This window comes from Tetrao urogallus (assembly GCF_951394365.1).
Source record: "Tetrao urogallus genome assembly, chromosome: 1".
Classification (NCBI taxonomy): Eukaryota; Metazoa; Chordata; class Aves; order Galliformes; family Phasianidae; genus Tetrao; species Tetrao urogallus.
Genome location: NC_136813.1, coordinates 1,508,827 through 1,527,184, shown reverse-complemented (window position 1 = coordinate 1,527,184; position 18,358 = coordinate 1,508,827). Strand labels below are relative to the sequence as shown.

Genomic DNA, 18,358 nt, shown 5'->3' with positions numbered 1-18,358 from the left:
TTCAGGTTGGAAAAGAACCTCAGAGATCATCACGTCCAACCCCAGCCCACCCCACCGTGCCCACTGACCACAACCCTCAGTGCCACATCCCCCCAGTTCTGGAACACCTCCAGGGATGGGGACTCCCTGGGCAACTGTGCCACTGCATTACTGCTTTCTGGAGAAGAAGATTTCCCTAATATCCACTCTGAACCTCCCCCTGTGATTGTACTAAAGGCATAGAAAGCACTGAGATTTCAGAGCGTGTGTGGATTTGAGCACTGTGCTGAAACTTTCAGTGTTCCATAGCAAAGTGAGATTGAATCATGGTCACTTCCCTGGTCATCCTGATGCCAAAAAGCACTGATCTGCAAAGCTGCTCAGGTCTCTACGTTTATAAGAGCAGGTTGGATGGGGCCCTGGGCAGTCTGGTCTGGTAGCAGGTCTGGAGGCTGGTGGCCCTGCCTGGGGTTGGGTTGGGGGTTGGAACTTGATGATCCTCGGGGTCCCTTCCAACCCAAGCCAACCCATGATTGTGTGAATACAAGCAGACAGAGCATCTGGCTCAGTTCTGTGGGGGTTGTAAGTGGTGTAGCTTTGTGTTGTTGGAGGAAAGAGCTGAGATAACATCTTGGTGTCCATTGAAGGCACCAGGGCTGATGTCAGGCTTGCACTGAGCGTTCCGTGGCTGTCAGTGGGATGGGTGTAGCACACTGATGGCAGAGCTGTCAGCTGTTTGGAAATATTGGGTGTCCTGAATGGCTGATAATGAAATGCATGGTGGCAGTGTGTCTGGGATGGTACAAAATTCCATGTGTGTGGAGATGCAGACGTGAGCTGTGGGTATCCCTGCTCACTGTGGGGAGTGGACATGGACTGTAAGGGTTCCTTTGCAATTCTGTGATACCACTTTGGCTCTGTCCTTTTTGTAGAAGGTGGGTTTGTGTTCAACACATCAGCACAGTCAGAGCTGTTCTCTGTAGGCGAGAACCAATTAGGCAACCATTTGTTAACCCTAATGAGCAGCAGGCGAGCTGTTCCCTCAGACCTGAGCTTTACTCCACAAGAAGGGAAGGGGCAAAGCTGGGAGGTTAGGAGAGGGAATCAGTCCTGTTCAGCCTTCCAGCCTCTATCAGGCTGTGGGGAGCTGGAATCTATGGGGCACAAAGGAAGGGCTCAGTAGGCAGGAGGCTGAATGCTCCATTGCTCTGGGATTGCAGATATGAGGAGGATGAGCAGGCATTCAAGGCCAGGCTGGATGTGGCTCTGGGCAGCCTGGGCTGCTGGTTGGCGACCTGCACACAGCAGGGCTTGGAGCTGGATGAGCATTGAGCTCCTTTTCACCTGCATGCCCTGTTCTGACCCGCAGTCCTGGCCGATGCTGATGGCAGACTGGGCAGTGTGGGCAGGCTGGGTGTTGTTTGCCTTGACAAGAGGCATAGGCACTGCTCAGTAGTGGCATGTGGGGTTATGAGGGCCAAGTTTCCACCTGGCATGGTGAAGCTTTTGGGGTCTGGGTGTGACAATCTGAGATGGAAATCCCAAGTACCAACCAGAGTAGAGAAGGTGACAGAAGGTTTGCTGCCTGAAGCCGGTAACGTTTCATCTTCAGTAACAACAACAAATGTGGTCTGCGGATTCTTAGAAATAAAGGTTATATTTGGTGTCAGGCTTTTTGGTGTGAGCCGTGTAAATAGTACAGAAGGATGTATTGAATCATTGTTTGAGCTGCATCAAACTGGGGTGTGCTCTTTGAAGTGCAATTGTTTTGATCTGTTCCTTGGTTTTTTGTTTTTTTGCAGCTTTTCCGACGCGTGGCAGCTGCCTTGCCTGGAATGGAAAGCACACAAGACAAAAGTAGAGAAGACAGTATCCTTTATGCTGCAGAGCTGTGGTGGCAGAGCGCTGCCAGTTACCGTGGGTGAGGAGAATGCAGGTCCTGAATAACAAAGGGAGGAGGAGGAGGGGGGTGGTGTCTGTCCTGCAGCTCTTGGTCAGCTTATGGGAGGGGAATGGAGGCGAGTAAGGCTTGAGGTTGAAGTGCTGAGGAAGAACCCAGCCCATGCAAATAGAGGAATCTCCAAGGATGGAGATCCCATAGCCATGTAGCCCTGCAGAGAAGGACCTGGGGATCCTGGTGAATGAAAAGCTGAACATGAGCCAGCAGTGCTCCTGCAGCTGGGAAAGCAAATGGGATCCTGGGATCCATCAGCAGAGGGGTGGCCAGCAGGGACAGGGAGGTGATTGTCCCTCTCTGCTCTGCTCTTGTGAGGCCTCATCTGCAGCACTGCGTCCAGGGCTGGAGCCCCCAGGACAAGAAAGACAGGGAGCTGTTGGAGAGGGTGCAGAGGAGCCACAGAGATGAGCAGAGGGCTGCAGCACCTCCCTACAAGGACAGGCTGAGGGAGCTGGGCTTGTTCAGCATGGAGAAGAGAAGCTGCGGGGTGACCTCAGTGCAGCCTGCAGTGCCTGAAGGGAGCCTGCAGACAGGAGGGGAGTCAGCTCTGTGAAAGGGGAGATGGCAGCAGGACCAGGGGAAATGGTTTGGAGTTGAGGGAGGGCAGCTGGAGGTTGGATGTCAGGGGGAAGTTCCTTAGAGAGAGAGTGGTGAGGTGCTGGAACAGCTGCCCAGAGAGGCTGTGATGCCCCGTCCATCCCTGGAGGTGTTGGAGGCCAGGTTGGATGGGGCCCTGGGCAGCCTGGGCTGCTGTGAGATGGGGAGGTTGGTGGCCCTGCATTGGTGGGGGGTTGGAGCTTCATGATCCTTGAGCTCCCTTCCAACCCAAACCATTCTGTGATTCTGTGATTGCACTGATGCTGGTTCTTAACCTCAGACCACTCTGGACAAACGTAGGGCTTCACCTCTTGTGAAGCGTTGTAGAGCAGAGGGGTAACAGAGGGCTTGGGGGCTGTGCTGAGGCACAAGCTCTGAGTGTTCTACTTGGAGTTGATCAAAAATCCCTCGTTTGGCAGGTCACCAAAGGTTAATGAGCAACCATCTTCGTTAACAAGAGGATGGTGGCAGGATACACAAGCACACACAGTTTCACTATCAGGGATTTTCATCACCAGTTTCTAAGTGGGAGAGCAATAAGGCACTTTGAATTTGACTTCCTGCAGCCTGCAGATAGCAGGAACTGAATGATTGCCTCCCCTGGGATTAACGGTGGGGGATTTTCCAGAGGCTCTTTCGCAGATCACAGAGGGTTTGGGGGCTTTGAACTGCTTTTGCTGAGCGTTGGAGCCCTCTTATGCGTACCTAGAGGTCTAAATCAGCCCAATGGATCCAACGCTTGAAAGGAATTCTTGCTCTTTCCCTTCCTTTGCTCCTCCTAATCTCTGCAAAGAGCAACTTGAACCCCCAAGGAGAGGAGATGGAAGCAGCAGCAGCCCGACCCGTGTCTGTTGGCCTTAACTCCTCCTTCCCAGTGATTGACATCAAACTGGAAAAGCCTCAAGAGCAGCCTGTCAGTGAAGGAGGCTGCTCCTGCTAATACCGCGTGGCTTCTGACTTCCTCCAGAACATCACTGCTTTCCCTCCCTTTACTCTTCATTGACTGCAGTGTGAATATTGGCTTGAACCTTCCCCTTTCAGTAATAACGTATTGCAGTTCATCATCGCTGGCTGTCTCGTGGAGATGATCTATTAGCTTCACAAGCACACACACACACACACACACACACACAACACACAAAGAAAATGTCGGTGTCTTCATTATTTATAAGAAAAAGAGGAAAAAAAAAAAAGCCAAAATATTCCAGCGTATTCTAGTTATGACTTAAAAAGACAAAAAAAAAAAAAAGACCAAAAAAAAAAAAGAAAAAACCCACCAAAAAAAAAAAAAAAAAAAAAAAAAAGCAAAGAAAAAATAGGTACAATTTCTTAATATTTGTTCCTTTTTTTAATATGTTACGATACTGCACTTTGAAATGATGGAACCCCGAGTAAGTTTGGAATTGGACATAGGTGAGATGTACGTGCGGAAGGGCGCTGCCAACCGTCCCTGCAGCGTCTGCCCCTGTGGGGGGAGCAGAGGAGAGAGCTCCAGTGCTGCCCTTGCCCTGCAGTCACACGGCTGGTGGCTTAAAGCTGAGCTCCTGTGCTTGGAGCAGAGGTAGCACGGGTTTGCAGAATCCCACCTAAGCAGGGGTCGGAGCGTGGGGTCTTGTGAGGGGGGGGTGATTGGAAGCAGAAGGATCCGGGGGGTGGGAGGGATGTGTGCGCGTTAGCAAAACGCTCGCAGGGAGCGAGGAGGTGTAAGAGGAGCGTGAGATGGCTTTGAAGAGCGTTTTTTCCTTTTACGTAGAAGAAGAAGAAGAAAAGAAGAAGGAACGAAACGGTGGCTGCGCGGAGAGGTGGCAGTGTGGCATTGCAGCCGTTTGGAGGACGTCAGCGTGGCGTTTCCATGGTTAAGAAAGGGGAGGTTTGGAAAGGAAAGCTGCCTGAGCTGATGGGGACGTGGGAGTTGGGCAGGAGGAAGGAGCGGAGGCGGCCTTCCCAGGCCATGAGGGAGGGCGGCGGGCACGGCCCTACTGCAGTGGGGTCCCATGGGGGTCCAAGGGGGGGCCTGGCGAGAGGCCGCAGCCAGAGGGGCAGAGAGGTGGGTGGGATGGAAGCCAACTTACGGCAATGCAGACGGATGCCTTTATTTTTTAGCTTTTTTTTTTTTATGTTGGGTCTTCCAGTTGGGTTAGTTCCGGTTTTTTTTTTTTGCATAGAGCTGTAGAGGTTGGTTCGATCGGAGTCGCTCCGTTTTCTATTGAACTAGGCTTCTAATTAACCGTTCCTCTTTGATATTTATTTCTCTGCTTAATTTTTTAAACTCTTTTGGGTAATTTTGGTGGTATTTTTACAAAGGGGTCTGTGTAGAGCTTTGCTGATGGGGCGAGATGCATCTACCCAAGAAACACGGACGGAACACACTAGAAGTGCACCCTTTTACTCTTTACTAGTCATTGTGAAGTTGCTGTGTCAGTTAATAAACACAACTGTAAATACATTGTTTGCTGGGCGAATAAGGCTGAGATCCAGTGCAGGAAGGGGTTCTTGAGTCTGCGTTGCATTGCTGCTCGCCAGCAGCTGCACATCCGGGCGCCTCTTGGTTCTCCTCTGCCCTGAAATAAGGAAGGGAACCATCCTCACCACCCCGTGCACCAGCAGTGGCTGTAACCTCCTGGGCTTCTCCATTCCCAGTGCCAGGCTCAGTGCCCTGCCCTGGGTCTCTAGCAACTCTGCACAACAAGAACTTCAAAGGCAGAACGAGCTGTAAAGTGCTTTTATAATGCGATATCAGAGGCAAGGTTTTTTTGGTTTCCTTTTGTTTTGTTGTTTTGTTTTTTTTTTTTTTTTTAACGTGGCATGTCTTGAAATAAACATCAATGATACGTGACAAAGGATCATTCTTTCTTTCTAAGAAGCTCTCGAGGGGAAGGAAACCTGGCTGCTTTTCCTGTATTGTACTGGTCTGAACTGTGCAGAAACGATCCATCTTGCCTCTTCGGTTGCTTTCCGTTGCCTTCTCTTCTTCCTTTTGCTTTTCAGCCAATCCACGTTGGCCATCATTTCCCTGTTCCCCACTGGCACACACTTTTTGGGTTTCCCTTTGCTTTTCCTCCATCGGCATGGCCAGTAGAACCAGGGAACAGACTTCCTTTGTGATGACTTTGACGACAGTGAAGGTTTCTGCTCTGTTTCTGTTCTCCTCCCCGCTCTGGTTGTTGTACAGTACATGACGCAGCTGTCCATTACTCACTTTTTTGTCTTGATAACAAGTAGTTGAAGAAATTGTATAAGGGGGAAAAAAAAAAGGTTCCTTTTCTTCATGTTGGAATGTCACTGGTACCTCAGCTCTGTTTGATAATATGAAACAACAAAAGAATCCGTAGCGCTTGAACTAAATAAATACCTGTCTCATTGGAAGGCTCCTCTCTCTTCTCTGCCTCTGTCCATCGTAACGTGGGGTTTCCTCTGGGTTTGAGGTGTTGGAGGGAGCAGCAGTGAGGGTTGGAGGTTTTGGGGGGAAAGGCACAACAGTGCTGCTGCTGTGCTGCTGCCCTCTGCCCCATGCAGCTTTGCCTTTCTGCTCCTTTCTTGCTCTTTTGCATCCAGCAGCTTCCTGCGTTGTGTCCCGCCTTAGGGGTGCCCTCCTTGGACCTGTGGTTGGACCGAATTCCCCTGCTGGTGGCCCCCACTCCAGCCCCGTCCTACCAGAGACAGCAGCAGGAATGGCTGGGTGAGTACAGGTGGCAGAAGGGCCCCCCTGCTTGCCCTGTGTGGTTGGAAATCTGCCCTCTTTTGGCCTCAGTTGGACGTCAGGAGGAAACCCTTCACTGTGAGCACGGGCACTGTGATGCTGCCCTGATCTGTGGGTCCTGGGGCTGCAGATGGGGCTGTGGGCGCAGGCCTGTGGATCCCTGCCCATGGAGGGATGGGGTTGGGGGGCTCGGAGGGCCTTTCCCACCCAAACTGCTCTGGGGTTCTGGTTCCTGGAGGGGAGGGAGGCAGTCGTGGGTCGCTGGCTGTTCTGTAGGTACAGCAGCAGCCCAACCCCAAGTGCACTCCTTGTAAGATCTTTATCAAAAACCTTGAGTGTGGTCTTGTGGGGGTGCCCTGGTGTGGTTGTTAGGGCAGTGAGGCAGTGCTGGCACCGGTGTGTGCTGTTACAGAGCTGCAGGGCATCCGTCCCATCAGCAATCAGGGTGGCAGGGTGCTGCACTCCCTGGCGGCCTCGTTGCAAACCCCAGCGCAGCCATGCACGACCCTACATAGGAAATTACTTGGGATCCCTTTGTACCATGTTTGGGACTCAGCAGCTGAAGGGTGAGGAGGACATTTGGGTCGCTGCAGGGGGGGGGATTTTGCTGCTCCCCCTTATGGCTGGGGTTGGGTTTTCCCTATAGGTTTACCCTCCCTCCCCCTATAGGGATGCTTGAAGCTCACTTCCCAGCCACCCAGTTGCCCTTTCTGAGCCCAACCTTCCAGGCTCACCCAGGGTATAAATTAAAGCAATTCCACGTCAGCCACCCGCAGAGCACATCTGGAAGGAGGACGGCTGCCCTGATTGTGTTAAGGTTTGATTAATGGCACCACTAATTAAAGTGCTGCAATCACCCATTCCCCTGCACGCCATCTGCTCAGTGCATTGGCGCTGCTGGGCGGTCAGGGGATGCAGCGAAGCCGGGTGCTGGCAGTGGCAGGGATGTGCCCACCTCATTGCACACTGCACTGCCTTCATCCCCATTGTGGGGCTTTCGGAAGCACTTTTGGGGCTCAGCAGGAGCAGGGCACACCTCCTTTCTGCTGCCTTTTGTCCAGATTTAATTGCAGTGTGTTTCATTAGGATTGGAACTCGGTGATCCTGAAGGTCCCTTCCACCCCGAAGCCAGGTGGCATTGCAGTGGGGCGCTGCTGTGTCCCTCACTGTCCCCGTGCTGTGGTATCACAAATCCAGGCTCACCCCAAGGTCTGCATCCCAAGTGCTGCTGCAGAGTTGGAGACCTCCATCAGCACTAATTGGTGGCAGTGGCTAATTGGCTCCCAGCTGTGTGAGCTCGTGGGGAACCTCGTGGGGACAGGAGTTGGACACTTTTCCCCATTGCATGCTCCTTGTTTGGTGACAGAAGCAGCCCCACGGAGCACAACGCTGTGGAACCCATATGGGTCTCTGGGGTGGGGATGCTGTGCAGAGGGTCTTTGGGGGCTCTTTCCCAGCTCCTCCCCAGCACCACACAGACCCCAAACCCCCCGTCACCCCACAGTGCTGCCCACAGCCCTCCTCACCCCCCTCCTCATTCCACAGCCTGGCTCTCGTTGGGGCCACCTTTATTAGCCTTTTTATTTTAATTTTCTCCAAAAAAACAGTGATTGCAGGATTGGGTTTGCAGCAGTGGTGATGTGAGGAAGGACGGGGAAAGGATGAGGGTGACATCAGGGACATCCCGAGCCCCGAGGAGACGAAGCTTTGCCCGAAGAATGGGCCAGTTGCTGGTGCTGCTGTTGGTTTCCTACTTGGGATTTACAGTCTTTTTTTTTTTGAATTCTTGAGCTGCTTATTTCATATCAGAGTTCTTGCAGTGATGCTCCTGGTGCTGCTCAGTGTGTGAATGTGGCCCCGTTGTGCACTGCTCTGGCTTGGGGCCACCCTAAATGACCGTCCTCATGCGTCGACCTCAAATCAAAACCTCAGTGCCTAAGGAGCTCTTCCCATTCCCCAAAACCTCAGTGCTTTGTGTCCCTCCTGGAGCTGCTGCTGCCAGATGCTGGCTGGGCAAGCCCCATTGTGGCCAAGGCTCTTCTCATCCCAATTCTTGGGTTCCCATCCCAATTCCAGGGTTTCTATTTGAATTCCCAGTTTCCAATCCCAATTCCTAGGTTCCCATCTCACTTCCTGTGGTTCAATTTCTGTGTTCCCATCCCAGTTCCTGGATTCCCATCTCACTTCCTGGGGATCCATCTTAATTTCTGTGCACTCAGTTCGATTCTTGCATTCCCATCCTGGTTCCTGGATCCCCGTTTCACTTCCTGCCATTGCTATCTCACGTCTGGTGTTCCCATCCTGTGTCCTGGAGTTCCCAATTGCTGGGTTCCCACCTCACTCCCTGGGTTTCCCATCTCAATCTCTGCTCTCAGTTCAATTCCTGCATTCCCATTCCTATTCCAGGTGCTTCCATCCCAGTTCCTGATTCCTGGAGTTTCCATCCCAGTTCCTGGGTCGTTGACCCCCGTTCACAAAGGTTTGTCCCCAGTTCCTGAGCTTGCTCAGCCCCAGGGACTGCAGCAAGCCTGAAAGCCAGACAAAGGCATGGAGCTGCTCACGTGTGTGGGGGTCTGTGGGTGTGGGATAAGGGTTCTCATCCCCCCCTTGCACTCAAATCCTCCTCCATTCCCTCACTCTTCACACCAGCCCTGTGCCTGTTTCCTACCCTGGCACCCATGGGCATTTGCAGATCCCTTCCTCAGGGCTGCAGTTTGGGGTGAAAAAAAAAAAACCACTACGGTGCTGGTACCTCTCCCCCAAAAGACCCTTTAAAAAAGCACTTTTGTAAGGAGAACCTGGCTGCCCCCCTGAAATGGCTGCTGGGAGCAGCAACCCTCCAAACTCACCCCCCCCCCCAAAAAAAAAAAACTTCAGGTATTTCTGCAGCTAGAGATTTGGGGTGGGGATGGTGCCAGGCTGCGGGGCCACATCCTCCCAATCCCCAGCAGTTTCCCTGGGGCAGCGAAAGGTCTTGCCTTAGGTTTTTGGGTTCGTGGGGGTTATCTGATGCAAAAGCCGTGGGTGGGTGGGATGGAGTTGCTCCCCTTTGTCCCAAAAGGATGATTTCTGCGGGGTGCCAAGCCAGGGGCGCGTTACTTCGGGCTGGGGAGCCAAAGGATCCACTAAAACCAGCATGGCATCCACATGAAGGAGCCCAGGGCTGCACCAGTGGCGGCTCCAGCCAGCAGCCCCAAGGCCATCTGGTCCCCGGAGACGCGGTAGGGATCCTCGCGCACGATGACGTGGGTCACCCCGGGGGCTGCAAGGCAAAAAGGGGGAGGTGGGCGGCCTGGGGGTCCCCTGAGGGGGTCACATCCCCCCCCCTCCACCCCCCAGAAACCCTAAAAATCTCCCCAGCCCATCCCCCATCCCTATGCACCACCCCAAGTGCCGCCGTGCGCTGAGTTTGCAGGGTCTCAGCCCACTCCGTCCTAGAAATACCTCCAAGTATGACCAGGGTTGGAGCTGTGACCTACGCAGTGTCCCCAGGACGGCACCAAATGGCACAGAGGGAAGGAAGGGGAGAATGACCCACCTCCATATTGGTGGCCGTAGTGGCCGGAGCTGATGTAGGCGGTCTGGTGGGAGTCGATGGGCACCGTCTGGTAGTAGTCATCATCATAGGGGTCATAGACGTGCACCTGCGTGTGGTGGGAGCAGTCTCAGGCCAGTCTCTGCCTTTTCTCCCCTTCACTCCATCCCCATTACCTTAATTATGTCCCCATCACTCTAACTCTGACCCATCCCCCTAACTCTGCCCCTGTTCCCTTTGACCGTCCCCATTCCTCTTAACTCTGCCCCTCTCAGCTCCTTCCCCGGCCCCTTAACTGCATTCCCAGCTCTTCAACTCAGCCCCTGCTCCCCATAACTGCCCCCGTTGCTCTGAAATTTGTCCCTGCTCCCTTAACTCTGTCCCCATCACTTCAACCTGTCCCCATTGCCCTCAACTCTGTCTTCGTCACCTCAACTCTGCCATTATCACCTTATCTTCATCCCTTCACCTTAATTGTGTCCCCATTGCCCTTAACTCTGCCCCTATCCCCTTAACCGTGTCCCCATCACCTTAATTTGTAGAATCACAGAATCATTATGGCTGGGAGAACGCTCCAAGATCCCCAACCTCAATCCCAACCCATCCCCACCAAGCCCACTGACCACATCCCTAATTCTGCCCCTTTCCCTTCACTGTGTCCCCATCCCCTTAACTGTGGGACTCACTGACTCACTAACTCTCGCCCTACACCGAACTCTTTCCCCATCATCATAACTCTGCCTGCATAACCTTAACTCTGCCCCTGTCCCCTTTAGTTACGTCCCCATTGCCATCCCCAGCTCTTCCCATTGCCCCGATGCCCCTGTTTCAGGGCACGAGGGTGGGGAAGCCTCACCGGGGTGGATTTTGCCTCCAGCACTGCCATCTTCCATGCACTGTGAAGGAAGAAGAGGGAGTGAGTTGGGGGCTTGGCTGGGCAGCAGCCCCCTCCCTCCAGCCGTGCCAGCATTAATCCTTAATTCCCAATTAGCACAGGGGTGAGGATGGGACAGGGACCCGATGGCACAGGGCTGGGGATGGAGTGCACAGCAGGAATGGCTCGGGGTGAATGAGGTGGGAATGTGACCCCAAACTGGCAGATAATGGGTGAGTTTCCCCCCATCCCAAGTGTCTCAACACAGAATCATAGAACAGCTTGGATTGGAAGGGACCTCAAAGGCCACCCATCCAGTTCCAACATCTCCCTGTGGTCTAAGAGCAGCTTAAGGTTTCTTGCTATTGAAGATAAAGAGGAGCGGTGCTAAAAGCGGCGTTGCATCATTCTGGGCATGGCCTTAATCCAATTAGCACTCCACGTTTGCATTATTTATCAACGAACGCGGATGGAAATGCTGTCACAGTTCTTTGTGGTTGGCTAAGAGGTGATTTCTCATCCAGGATACTTAAAAATAGCTCTGCTTGGCTCAGAGGTATTCAATGAGAAAAGCAAATCTGCACCCCCTGCCCTGCATATGACCTCAGGGCTTGCAGCAAGAGGGAGCTGGGGACAGCAGGATCTGATTTTCTTCCCACTGTGGTGCTTTTGGGGCCAGGATAGTGGGGGCTGGAGCTACTGGGGGGTTTTAGGCACTTACATGGCATCGTCCTCACTCTCAGCACACAGCGTCGTCTTGGAGCCGTCCCGCAGCACGACGGTCAGCAGGCACTCACGGCTCTTCCCCTCGGGTGGCTGCACGTCTGCAAGGGGACAGACAAAGCCAACCTCAGCAGGGGGACCTGTGAGGAACCCTAAAGCCACCTGAGGGGACCCACAGTGCCAACCAATGGGATTCCCAATGCCAAACCAGTGGAGCCCCCAAAGCAACCTGGTGGAACCCCAAAAGCCACCAAAGAGGACCCCCAAAGCCCCTGAGGGGACTCACAGTGCCAAGCAGTGGGATCCCCAAAGCCAAACCAGTGGGACCCCCAAAATTACCCAAGGGGATCCCCAAAGTTGTCTTTCAGGACCCCCAAAGCCCCTGAGGGGTCACACAATGCCAACCAGTGGGATCCCCAAAGCCAAACCAGTGGATCCCTCAAAGCAACCCAGTGGGACCCCTAAAGCCACCAAAGAGGACCCTCAAAGCCACCTGAGGGGATGCACAGTGCCAACCAGTGGGATCCCCCAAAGCCAAACCACTGGAGCCCCCAAAACCACCCAAGGGGATCCCCAAAGCCCCCTGAGGGGACCCACAGTGCCAACCAATGGGATTCCCAATGCCAACCTGGTGGGGCCCCCAAAGCAACCCAAGGGGATCCCCAAAGTTATCTTTCAGGACCCCCAAAGCCCTTGAGGGGACCCACAGTGCCAACCAATGGGATCCCCAAAGCCAAACCAGTGAAGCCCCCAAAGCAACCCGGTGGAACCCCCAAAGCCACCAAAGAGGACCCCCAAAGCCCCTGAGGGGACCCACAGTGCCAACCAGTGGGATCCCCAAAGCCAACCCAGTGGAGCCCCCAAAACCACCCAAACGGATCCCCAAAGCCCCTGAGGGGATGCACAGTGCCAACCAATGGGATCCCCAAAGCCAAACCAGTGGGACCCCCAAAGCAACCCGGTGGGACCCCCAAAGTCACCAAAGAGGATCCACAAAGCCACCTGAGGGGACCCACAGTGCCAACCAGTGGGACCCCCAAAGCAACCCAGTGGAGTCCCCAAAACCACGCAAGCGGATCCCCAAAGCTGTCCTTTGGGAACCCCAAAGCCACCTGAGGGAATGCACAGTGCCAACCAGTGGGATCTCCAAAGCCAAACCACTGGAGCCCCCAAAACCACCCAAGGGGATCCCCAAAGTCCCCTGAGGGGACCCACAGTGCCAACCAATGGGATTCCCAATGCCAACCTGGTGGGGCCCCCAAAGCAACCCAAGGGGATCCCCAAAGTTATCTTTCAGGACCCCCAAAGCCCTTGAGGGGACCCACAGTGCCAACCAATGGGATCCCCAAAGCCAAACCAGTGGAGCCCCCAAAGCAACCCAGTGGAGCCCCCAAAACCACCCAAGTGGATCCCCAAAGCTGTCCTTTGGGACCCCCAAAGACACCTGAGGGGACTCACAGTGCCAACCAGTGGGATCCCCAAAGCCAAACCAGTGGGACCCCCAAAACCACCCAAGGGGATCCCCAAAGTTGTCTTTCAGGACCCCCAAAGCCCTTGAGGGGTCACACAATGCCAACCAGTGGGATCCCCAAAGCCAAACCAGTGGATCCCTCAAAGCAACCCAGTGGGACCCCTAAAGCCACCAAAGAGGACCCCCAAAGCCCCTGAGGGGACCCACAGTGCCAACCAGTGGGATCCCCAAAGCCAACCCAGTGGAGCCCCCAAAACCACCCAAGGGGAACCCCAGAGCCCCCTGAGGGGACCCACAGTGCCAACCAATGGGATTCCCAATGCCAACCTGGTGGGCCCCCCAAAGCAACCCAAGGGGATCCCCAAAGTTATCTTTCAGGACCCCCAAAGCCCTTGAGGGGACCCACAGTGCCAACCAATGGGATCCCCAAAGCCAAACCAGTGGAGCCCCCAAAACCATCCAAGCGGATCCCCAAAGCCCCTGAGGGGATGCACAGTGCCAACCAATGGGATCCCCAATGCCAACCTGGTGGGGCCCCCAAAGCAACCCAAGGGGATCCCCAAAGTTGTCTTTCAGGACCCCCAAAGCCCCTGAGGGGACCCACAGTGCCAACCAGTGGGATTCCCCAAGGCCAGCCCAGTGGGGCCCCCAAAGCCACCCAAGGGAATGCACAGTGCCAACCAATGGAATCCCCAAAGCCAACACAGTGAGGCCCCCCAAAATCACCCAAGAGGTCCCCAAGGCCACCCATGGGGTGGGATTTTCACCCCAAAAGCCCCGCTCAGAGTTGGCTTTGGTTTTCTCTTTGTCTCTGCACTCAAAAGGTCAGGCACCAACGCCAGCAGGAACTTCCACCTGCGCAGCAGAAAATGACCCCAACTTTCCTACTTTGGGCTGAGTTTGCATTGGAAGTGCCAAATCTGACGGGCACACGAGAGGGACCCAACATCAAACCCATCACGCGGTGTTTGCCATCGCACTCCGATTTTGCCAGGAGCTCCATGGAGGCCCCGGCGTGAAGAAAAGCACTTTGTGCTGCGCCGTGGGCTGAGCTGAGCTCTGCTGTGTTTGTGCGAGACGGAGCGCTGAGTCAGAGCCGTGGGAGCGCTGGGAATGAGTGCGGAGTGGAGGTGGGGAAAGAAGAGGGGAGAGGGCACAGATCTGGGGGGGGATGAGGCGGTGCGGGATGGAGCGGGGAGGGTGGCACAGCCTTTGGGGTTGGGTGGGCAAAGGGCATGGATTGAAGTGGACACGGCCACGCAGAGCCACGGGGCTTGGGGACGTGGATCCTGGTGACGCTGAACGTGGGGACCTTGGGATTCCAAACTTGGAGATGCGGTGCAGAGATGGAGCTGGGGGATGTGAAGCTTGGGGACATGGGGTTTGGGGATATAGGGCTTGGGAATGCCAATCTTGGGTACATAAGGATTGGAGACGTGGAAGTTGGGGACACAGGGCATGGGGACAAAGCTTGGGGACATGGGGGTTGGGAAAGCAGGGGTGGAGGATGTAAGCATTGGAGATAGAACACGGTGAAACAGCTTGGGCACAACAAGGATTGGGGGACAGCGTGTGGGGGCTGAGAGCTTGGGGATGCAGAGCTTGGGAACAGAGGGCTTGGGGACACAGGATGCGGAGTCTGGGGACTCAACTTGGGGACCCATCTTGGGGATGCAGAGCCTTGATAGACAAGGAGTGGGGACACAACAAGTGGGGACACAGAGCTTGGGGGATATGGGGGTGCAGGGAATGGGGACACGGAGCTTGAGGATGCCGAGCTTGGGAACATGGGGCTCGGGGACACAACGAGTGGGGACACAGGGATTGGGGCTGCGGGGCTTCGCTCACCGCGGCACTCGCGCCCGGTCCGCACGTCGCGACAGCTGTACTTGATGTGGATGCGCCCGTCCATGTCGCGCTGCGTCTCGTCGTGGTAGTAAACCAAGCTGCCATCCAGGTAGAGGACGAACCAATTCCTCTTCCAGCGGCGCAGGATGGAGCCTGGGGGATGGATGGGGGGGTGTGAGTGAGCCTAAACCTGCAGCAGGGTTCCGCTGCCCCCCCAGCACAACCCGTAGGGTGCCTGGCTTGGGGATGAACCACAGCAGTGTGGCTTTAACGAAACTCTTGGATCCATCCCTGAAAAAGCCATTGGGGCATCTCGCAGTCCTTATAGGGTGAGAGGAGGAGGGTCCTCATAACGTGTATCCGTGGCTGAGCTCCGTGACCCCAAACTGCATCCTGAGTTTGGGTGCCCAGCGTGGAGCTCAGGAACAGAACCCCATCGAGACTGGGATCGGGATTGGCACTCACTCTGCCGCCAGAGCCATCCGCTCTTCACCAGGGCCATGGCCACAGGAGGGCTTCCGGACCTTCTGCTGCAGGGAGGGAAAAAAAAACAGAAGAACAGAAAGAACAGGGTTAGAAGAGCAGCTCCTGCTGCCCCCACTTTCTCCCCGTGGGGCTGCAGGAAGGCTATGGGAAACGGCCGGGTGAATCGGGGCCGTGCAGACGTAGGGTTTCATAACCGGGGAAACACTGAGGTGGGGAGGGGCTGTGCCACCTTTCTTGGTGCCTTTAATCTCGTTGGGATTTAGGGATTATCGTCCCGTGGAGGTAAATGGAGAAATCCGGGACGCGGATGAAAACAGGCGCTCCCTCCCCACGGCCCCGGTAACTTTCCACTTGTTTTTTGTTTTCCTGCCTGGATGGAAATTAATCCTTAATGAGGCCATGAAGTCATCGCTCCCCGGATCCCCGAGCAGTGACAGCAGCACAGTGCCAAGCAGGAACGGCCCCATCGCTGGGCACCCCGACATCACAGCACTGCCTGAAGCCCAGCGTGTCCCCCTGGGCTCTGTGACCCCCGTCCCCCTCCACCCACCCCCCTCTGAAATCACAGCACCTGCTGCTCACATCTCTGGGCTCCTGTACTCACATCCCCAGTACCCACATCTGGTGCTCTCCTTTCCGTCCCTCCCCCCGCCACCTCTTCTGCCTCCATACCCACTTTGTGGGCACCGTTTGCTCCATCCCCACAGTGCCCACCTCCCCACGTACACACATCCCCAGTTCAGCACCTGCATCTCCATTGCTGCCCTCCCCCTGCACCCCATCTCCTGCTGCTCCCATACCTGGCAATTCCTGCATCCCACTCCCCTGCACCCCGCTCCCCTGTGCCCCCATCCCTTGTACCCCATCTCTTTTAATCCATTCCTGGTACCCCATCCCCTCGTACCCTAAACACCGTATCTCCAACTCTGGTATCCCCCATGCCCCTGTACCCAAATCCCTTGCAGCCCCTTTTCCATTTACCCCATCCCCCTGTACCCCATCCCTTTATACCTCCATTCCCTCTCCTTATTCCCCCATCCTTCTGTAACCCCCATCCCTTTGTACCCTCATCCCTCATACCCCCATTCCCCTGGACCTCCATCCCTTTATACCTCCCATCCCCCTTTGCCCCCCCGTTACCCCCATCCCTTGTACCCCCCTATACCTCCTTATACCCCATCCTCTGATACCCCCATCCCTCTGTACCCATATCCCTACTACCCCCATCCCCCCGTACCCCCATCCTTTACACCCCATCCCTTGTACCCCCCGTATCTCCTTCTACCCCATCCCCCGGTACTCCCATCCCCCTGGCACCCCAATCCCTGCTACCTTCATCCACTGTACCCCCCACCCCCCTCTACCCCCACCCCTCATACCCCATCCCTCCGTAACTCCTGCTTACCCCAATCCCCCCATACCCCACTCCCCTTGCACACCCATCCCTTTGTACCACCATCCCCCCGTACCCCCTCCTCCTGCATCCCACCCCCTCTCACCCCATCCCATCCGAATTCCTCACCCCATTGCCCCCCGGACCCCCCCCCCTCCCCATCCCCTCACCGTGCACAGCAGCACAGCAGATCCCCGCTGCGCTCCGCTCCCGCTCGCGTTCCCTCCGCCCGTCCCCCGCTGCACGCACAGCGCGCTGGGAGCTGTAGTCCGACACTGGGAAACGATCCTAAAGGAGCTGTGGGGCCCTCCGGAAAAATGGCCATTTGGGGTAATTTGAGGGCTCAAAGCACTTCGTGGGGTTATTGGTCCTGAGGATGCTGAGGGTGGGATGGGGTGCGTGGTCCCAGAGGGGGTCACAGCATCACCTCCATCCCACAGCGCAGAGCTGGGGTCAGGGTTGGAATGAGAGTCACTGCCTGAATGTGAGAGCCCCCAAAAAGTGGGGATGCACGGAAGGTCCCCCCCCATCCCGGAGCCCCAATCCCCCCCTGCGATGCACACAGCATCACAAGGATGGAGTGGCCTCGTGGTTGGGGGAAAAAATGGGGGGGGGGGGGGGGGGGGGGGAAAAAAGCAGATGGAAATTCCAAGGCAATGCTGTGTGCTTGGGGTCTTCCGGGGGAGCCCTGAGGCCATGGGGTACACAGAGGATGCTGGGGGGGTCAAGGTGCTTCCCTCCTCTGTGTGGTATCCCAGCACTGGGGGCTGGAGCAGTGGGAGGGGGAACACCTTCTGCGGGGATACCCCCAATCTAACACCAGGTTTGGGGGTTCATAAGGCAGGAGGAAGTAGGGAGAGGGGTCAGCAATGCCCTGGCTCTGCAGAGCAGCATTTGGGGTCATCACTTGAGCCCCTTCTGCCAAAACCTGCGATAGGAAGGGGATAAAACTGCATGTTTTGGGGAAGCAGGTCCCCATTGCCACCCTGCCTGGAACTGCGTAGAGAGGGGCGAGCCGTGAGCAAATCCAGATGCAAGGAGCATCATACAGATGTGCAGGATGCGTATGGAGCCCTGTGCAGCTCAGGAAGGGACACATCCCCTATGGCTGACCCCAGCAGTGCCCGAAATCCCTGGGGGCTGGTTGGCATTGCAGGGCTTAAAATCCGACTGGGGTTATTTATAGCCAGGGCTGGGCTGCTGATACAGATGTTGGTTAAGCATTGGGCAGCCCTGCATGCAAAACCCACATCCATTCTGGCAGGCTGTTCACCCAAAGCCCATCCCCTCCTGCCCTCCTCCCCTTTCTTCCTCCCGTGCTGCCTTTGCTGTGTTGGGCAGCAGAAGGGATTGGATCAATCCACGATGCCGGGTTTCAGCTCAGTTGTGTTGTGCCTTTTGGATAGAGCTGCGTGGTCTGAAATTGGGCTTGGGGTTGCGCAGTGAATTAGGAAGAAGATCTCCGTGGGGAAAAGCAAGGCTTTGGCTCAAACGTTGGCTGGTGTCAGCCAGGCCCTCGGTGTGATTGCACCCAGTGCTTTGCACAGGATCATAGAATGACAGCATGGCCTGGGCTGCAAAGGAGCACAGCGCTCATCCAGCTCCAAGCCCTGCTGTGTGCAGGTCGCCAAGCAGCAGCCCAGGCTGCCCAGAGCCACATCCAGCCTGGCCTTGAATGCCTGCAGGGATGGGGCATCCACAGCCTCCTTGGGCAACCTGTGCCACTGCCTCACCACCCTCTGCCTCCAAAACTTCCTCCTCACATCCAACCCAAACCTCCCCTGGCTCACTTTCA

At 55.5% G+C, this 18,358-nt stretch overlaps 2 protein-coding genes across 5 annotated transcripts in view; one reads left to right on the top strand and one right to left on the bottom strand.

Annotated features, from left to right (window-relative positions):
- Positions 1-3,561, top strand: part of RAB6A (RAB6A, member RAS oncogene family) — a gene marked incomplete at its 5' end in the record, with an annotated part of 56,849 nt that extends 53,288 nt beyond the window's left edge. For all 4 annotated transcript variants that reach the window (XM_079547181.1, XM_079547179.1, XM_079547180.1 and 1 more), the window contains 2 exons: positions 1,782-1,848; positions 3,409-3,561. In XM_079547181.1, coding sequence (XP_079403307.1) covers positions 1,782-1,848; positions 3,409-3,473 — 132 coding nt within the window. In that variant the 3' untranslated portion in view covers positions 3,474-3,561. The remainder of the gene's footprint in view (positions 1-1,781; positions 1,849-3,408) is intronic.
- A 5,797-nt stretch (positions 3,562-9,358) lies between these two features.
- PLEKHB1 (pleckstrin homology domain containing B1) lies at positions 9,359-15,186 on the bottom strand (the record flags this gene model as incomplete). The annotated part of the gene is made up of 6 exons (XM_079535146.1): positions 9,359-9,495; positions 9,772-9,877; positions 10,625-10,664; positions 11,364-11,466; positions 14,685-14,837; positions 15,150-15,186. The coding sequence occupies 6 exons, from the start codon at positions 15,184-15,186 to the stop codon at positions 9,359-9,361; spliced, it is 576 nt and encodes a 191-aa protein (XP_079391272.1).
- Between the last annotated feature and the right edge of the window lie 3,172 nt (positions 15,187-18,358).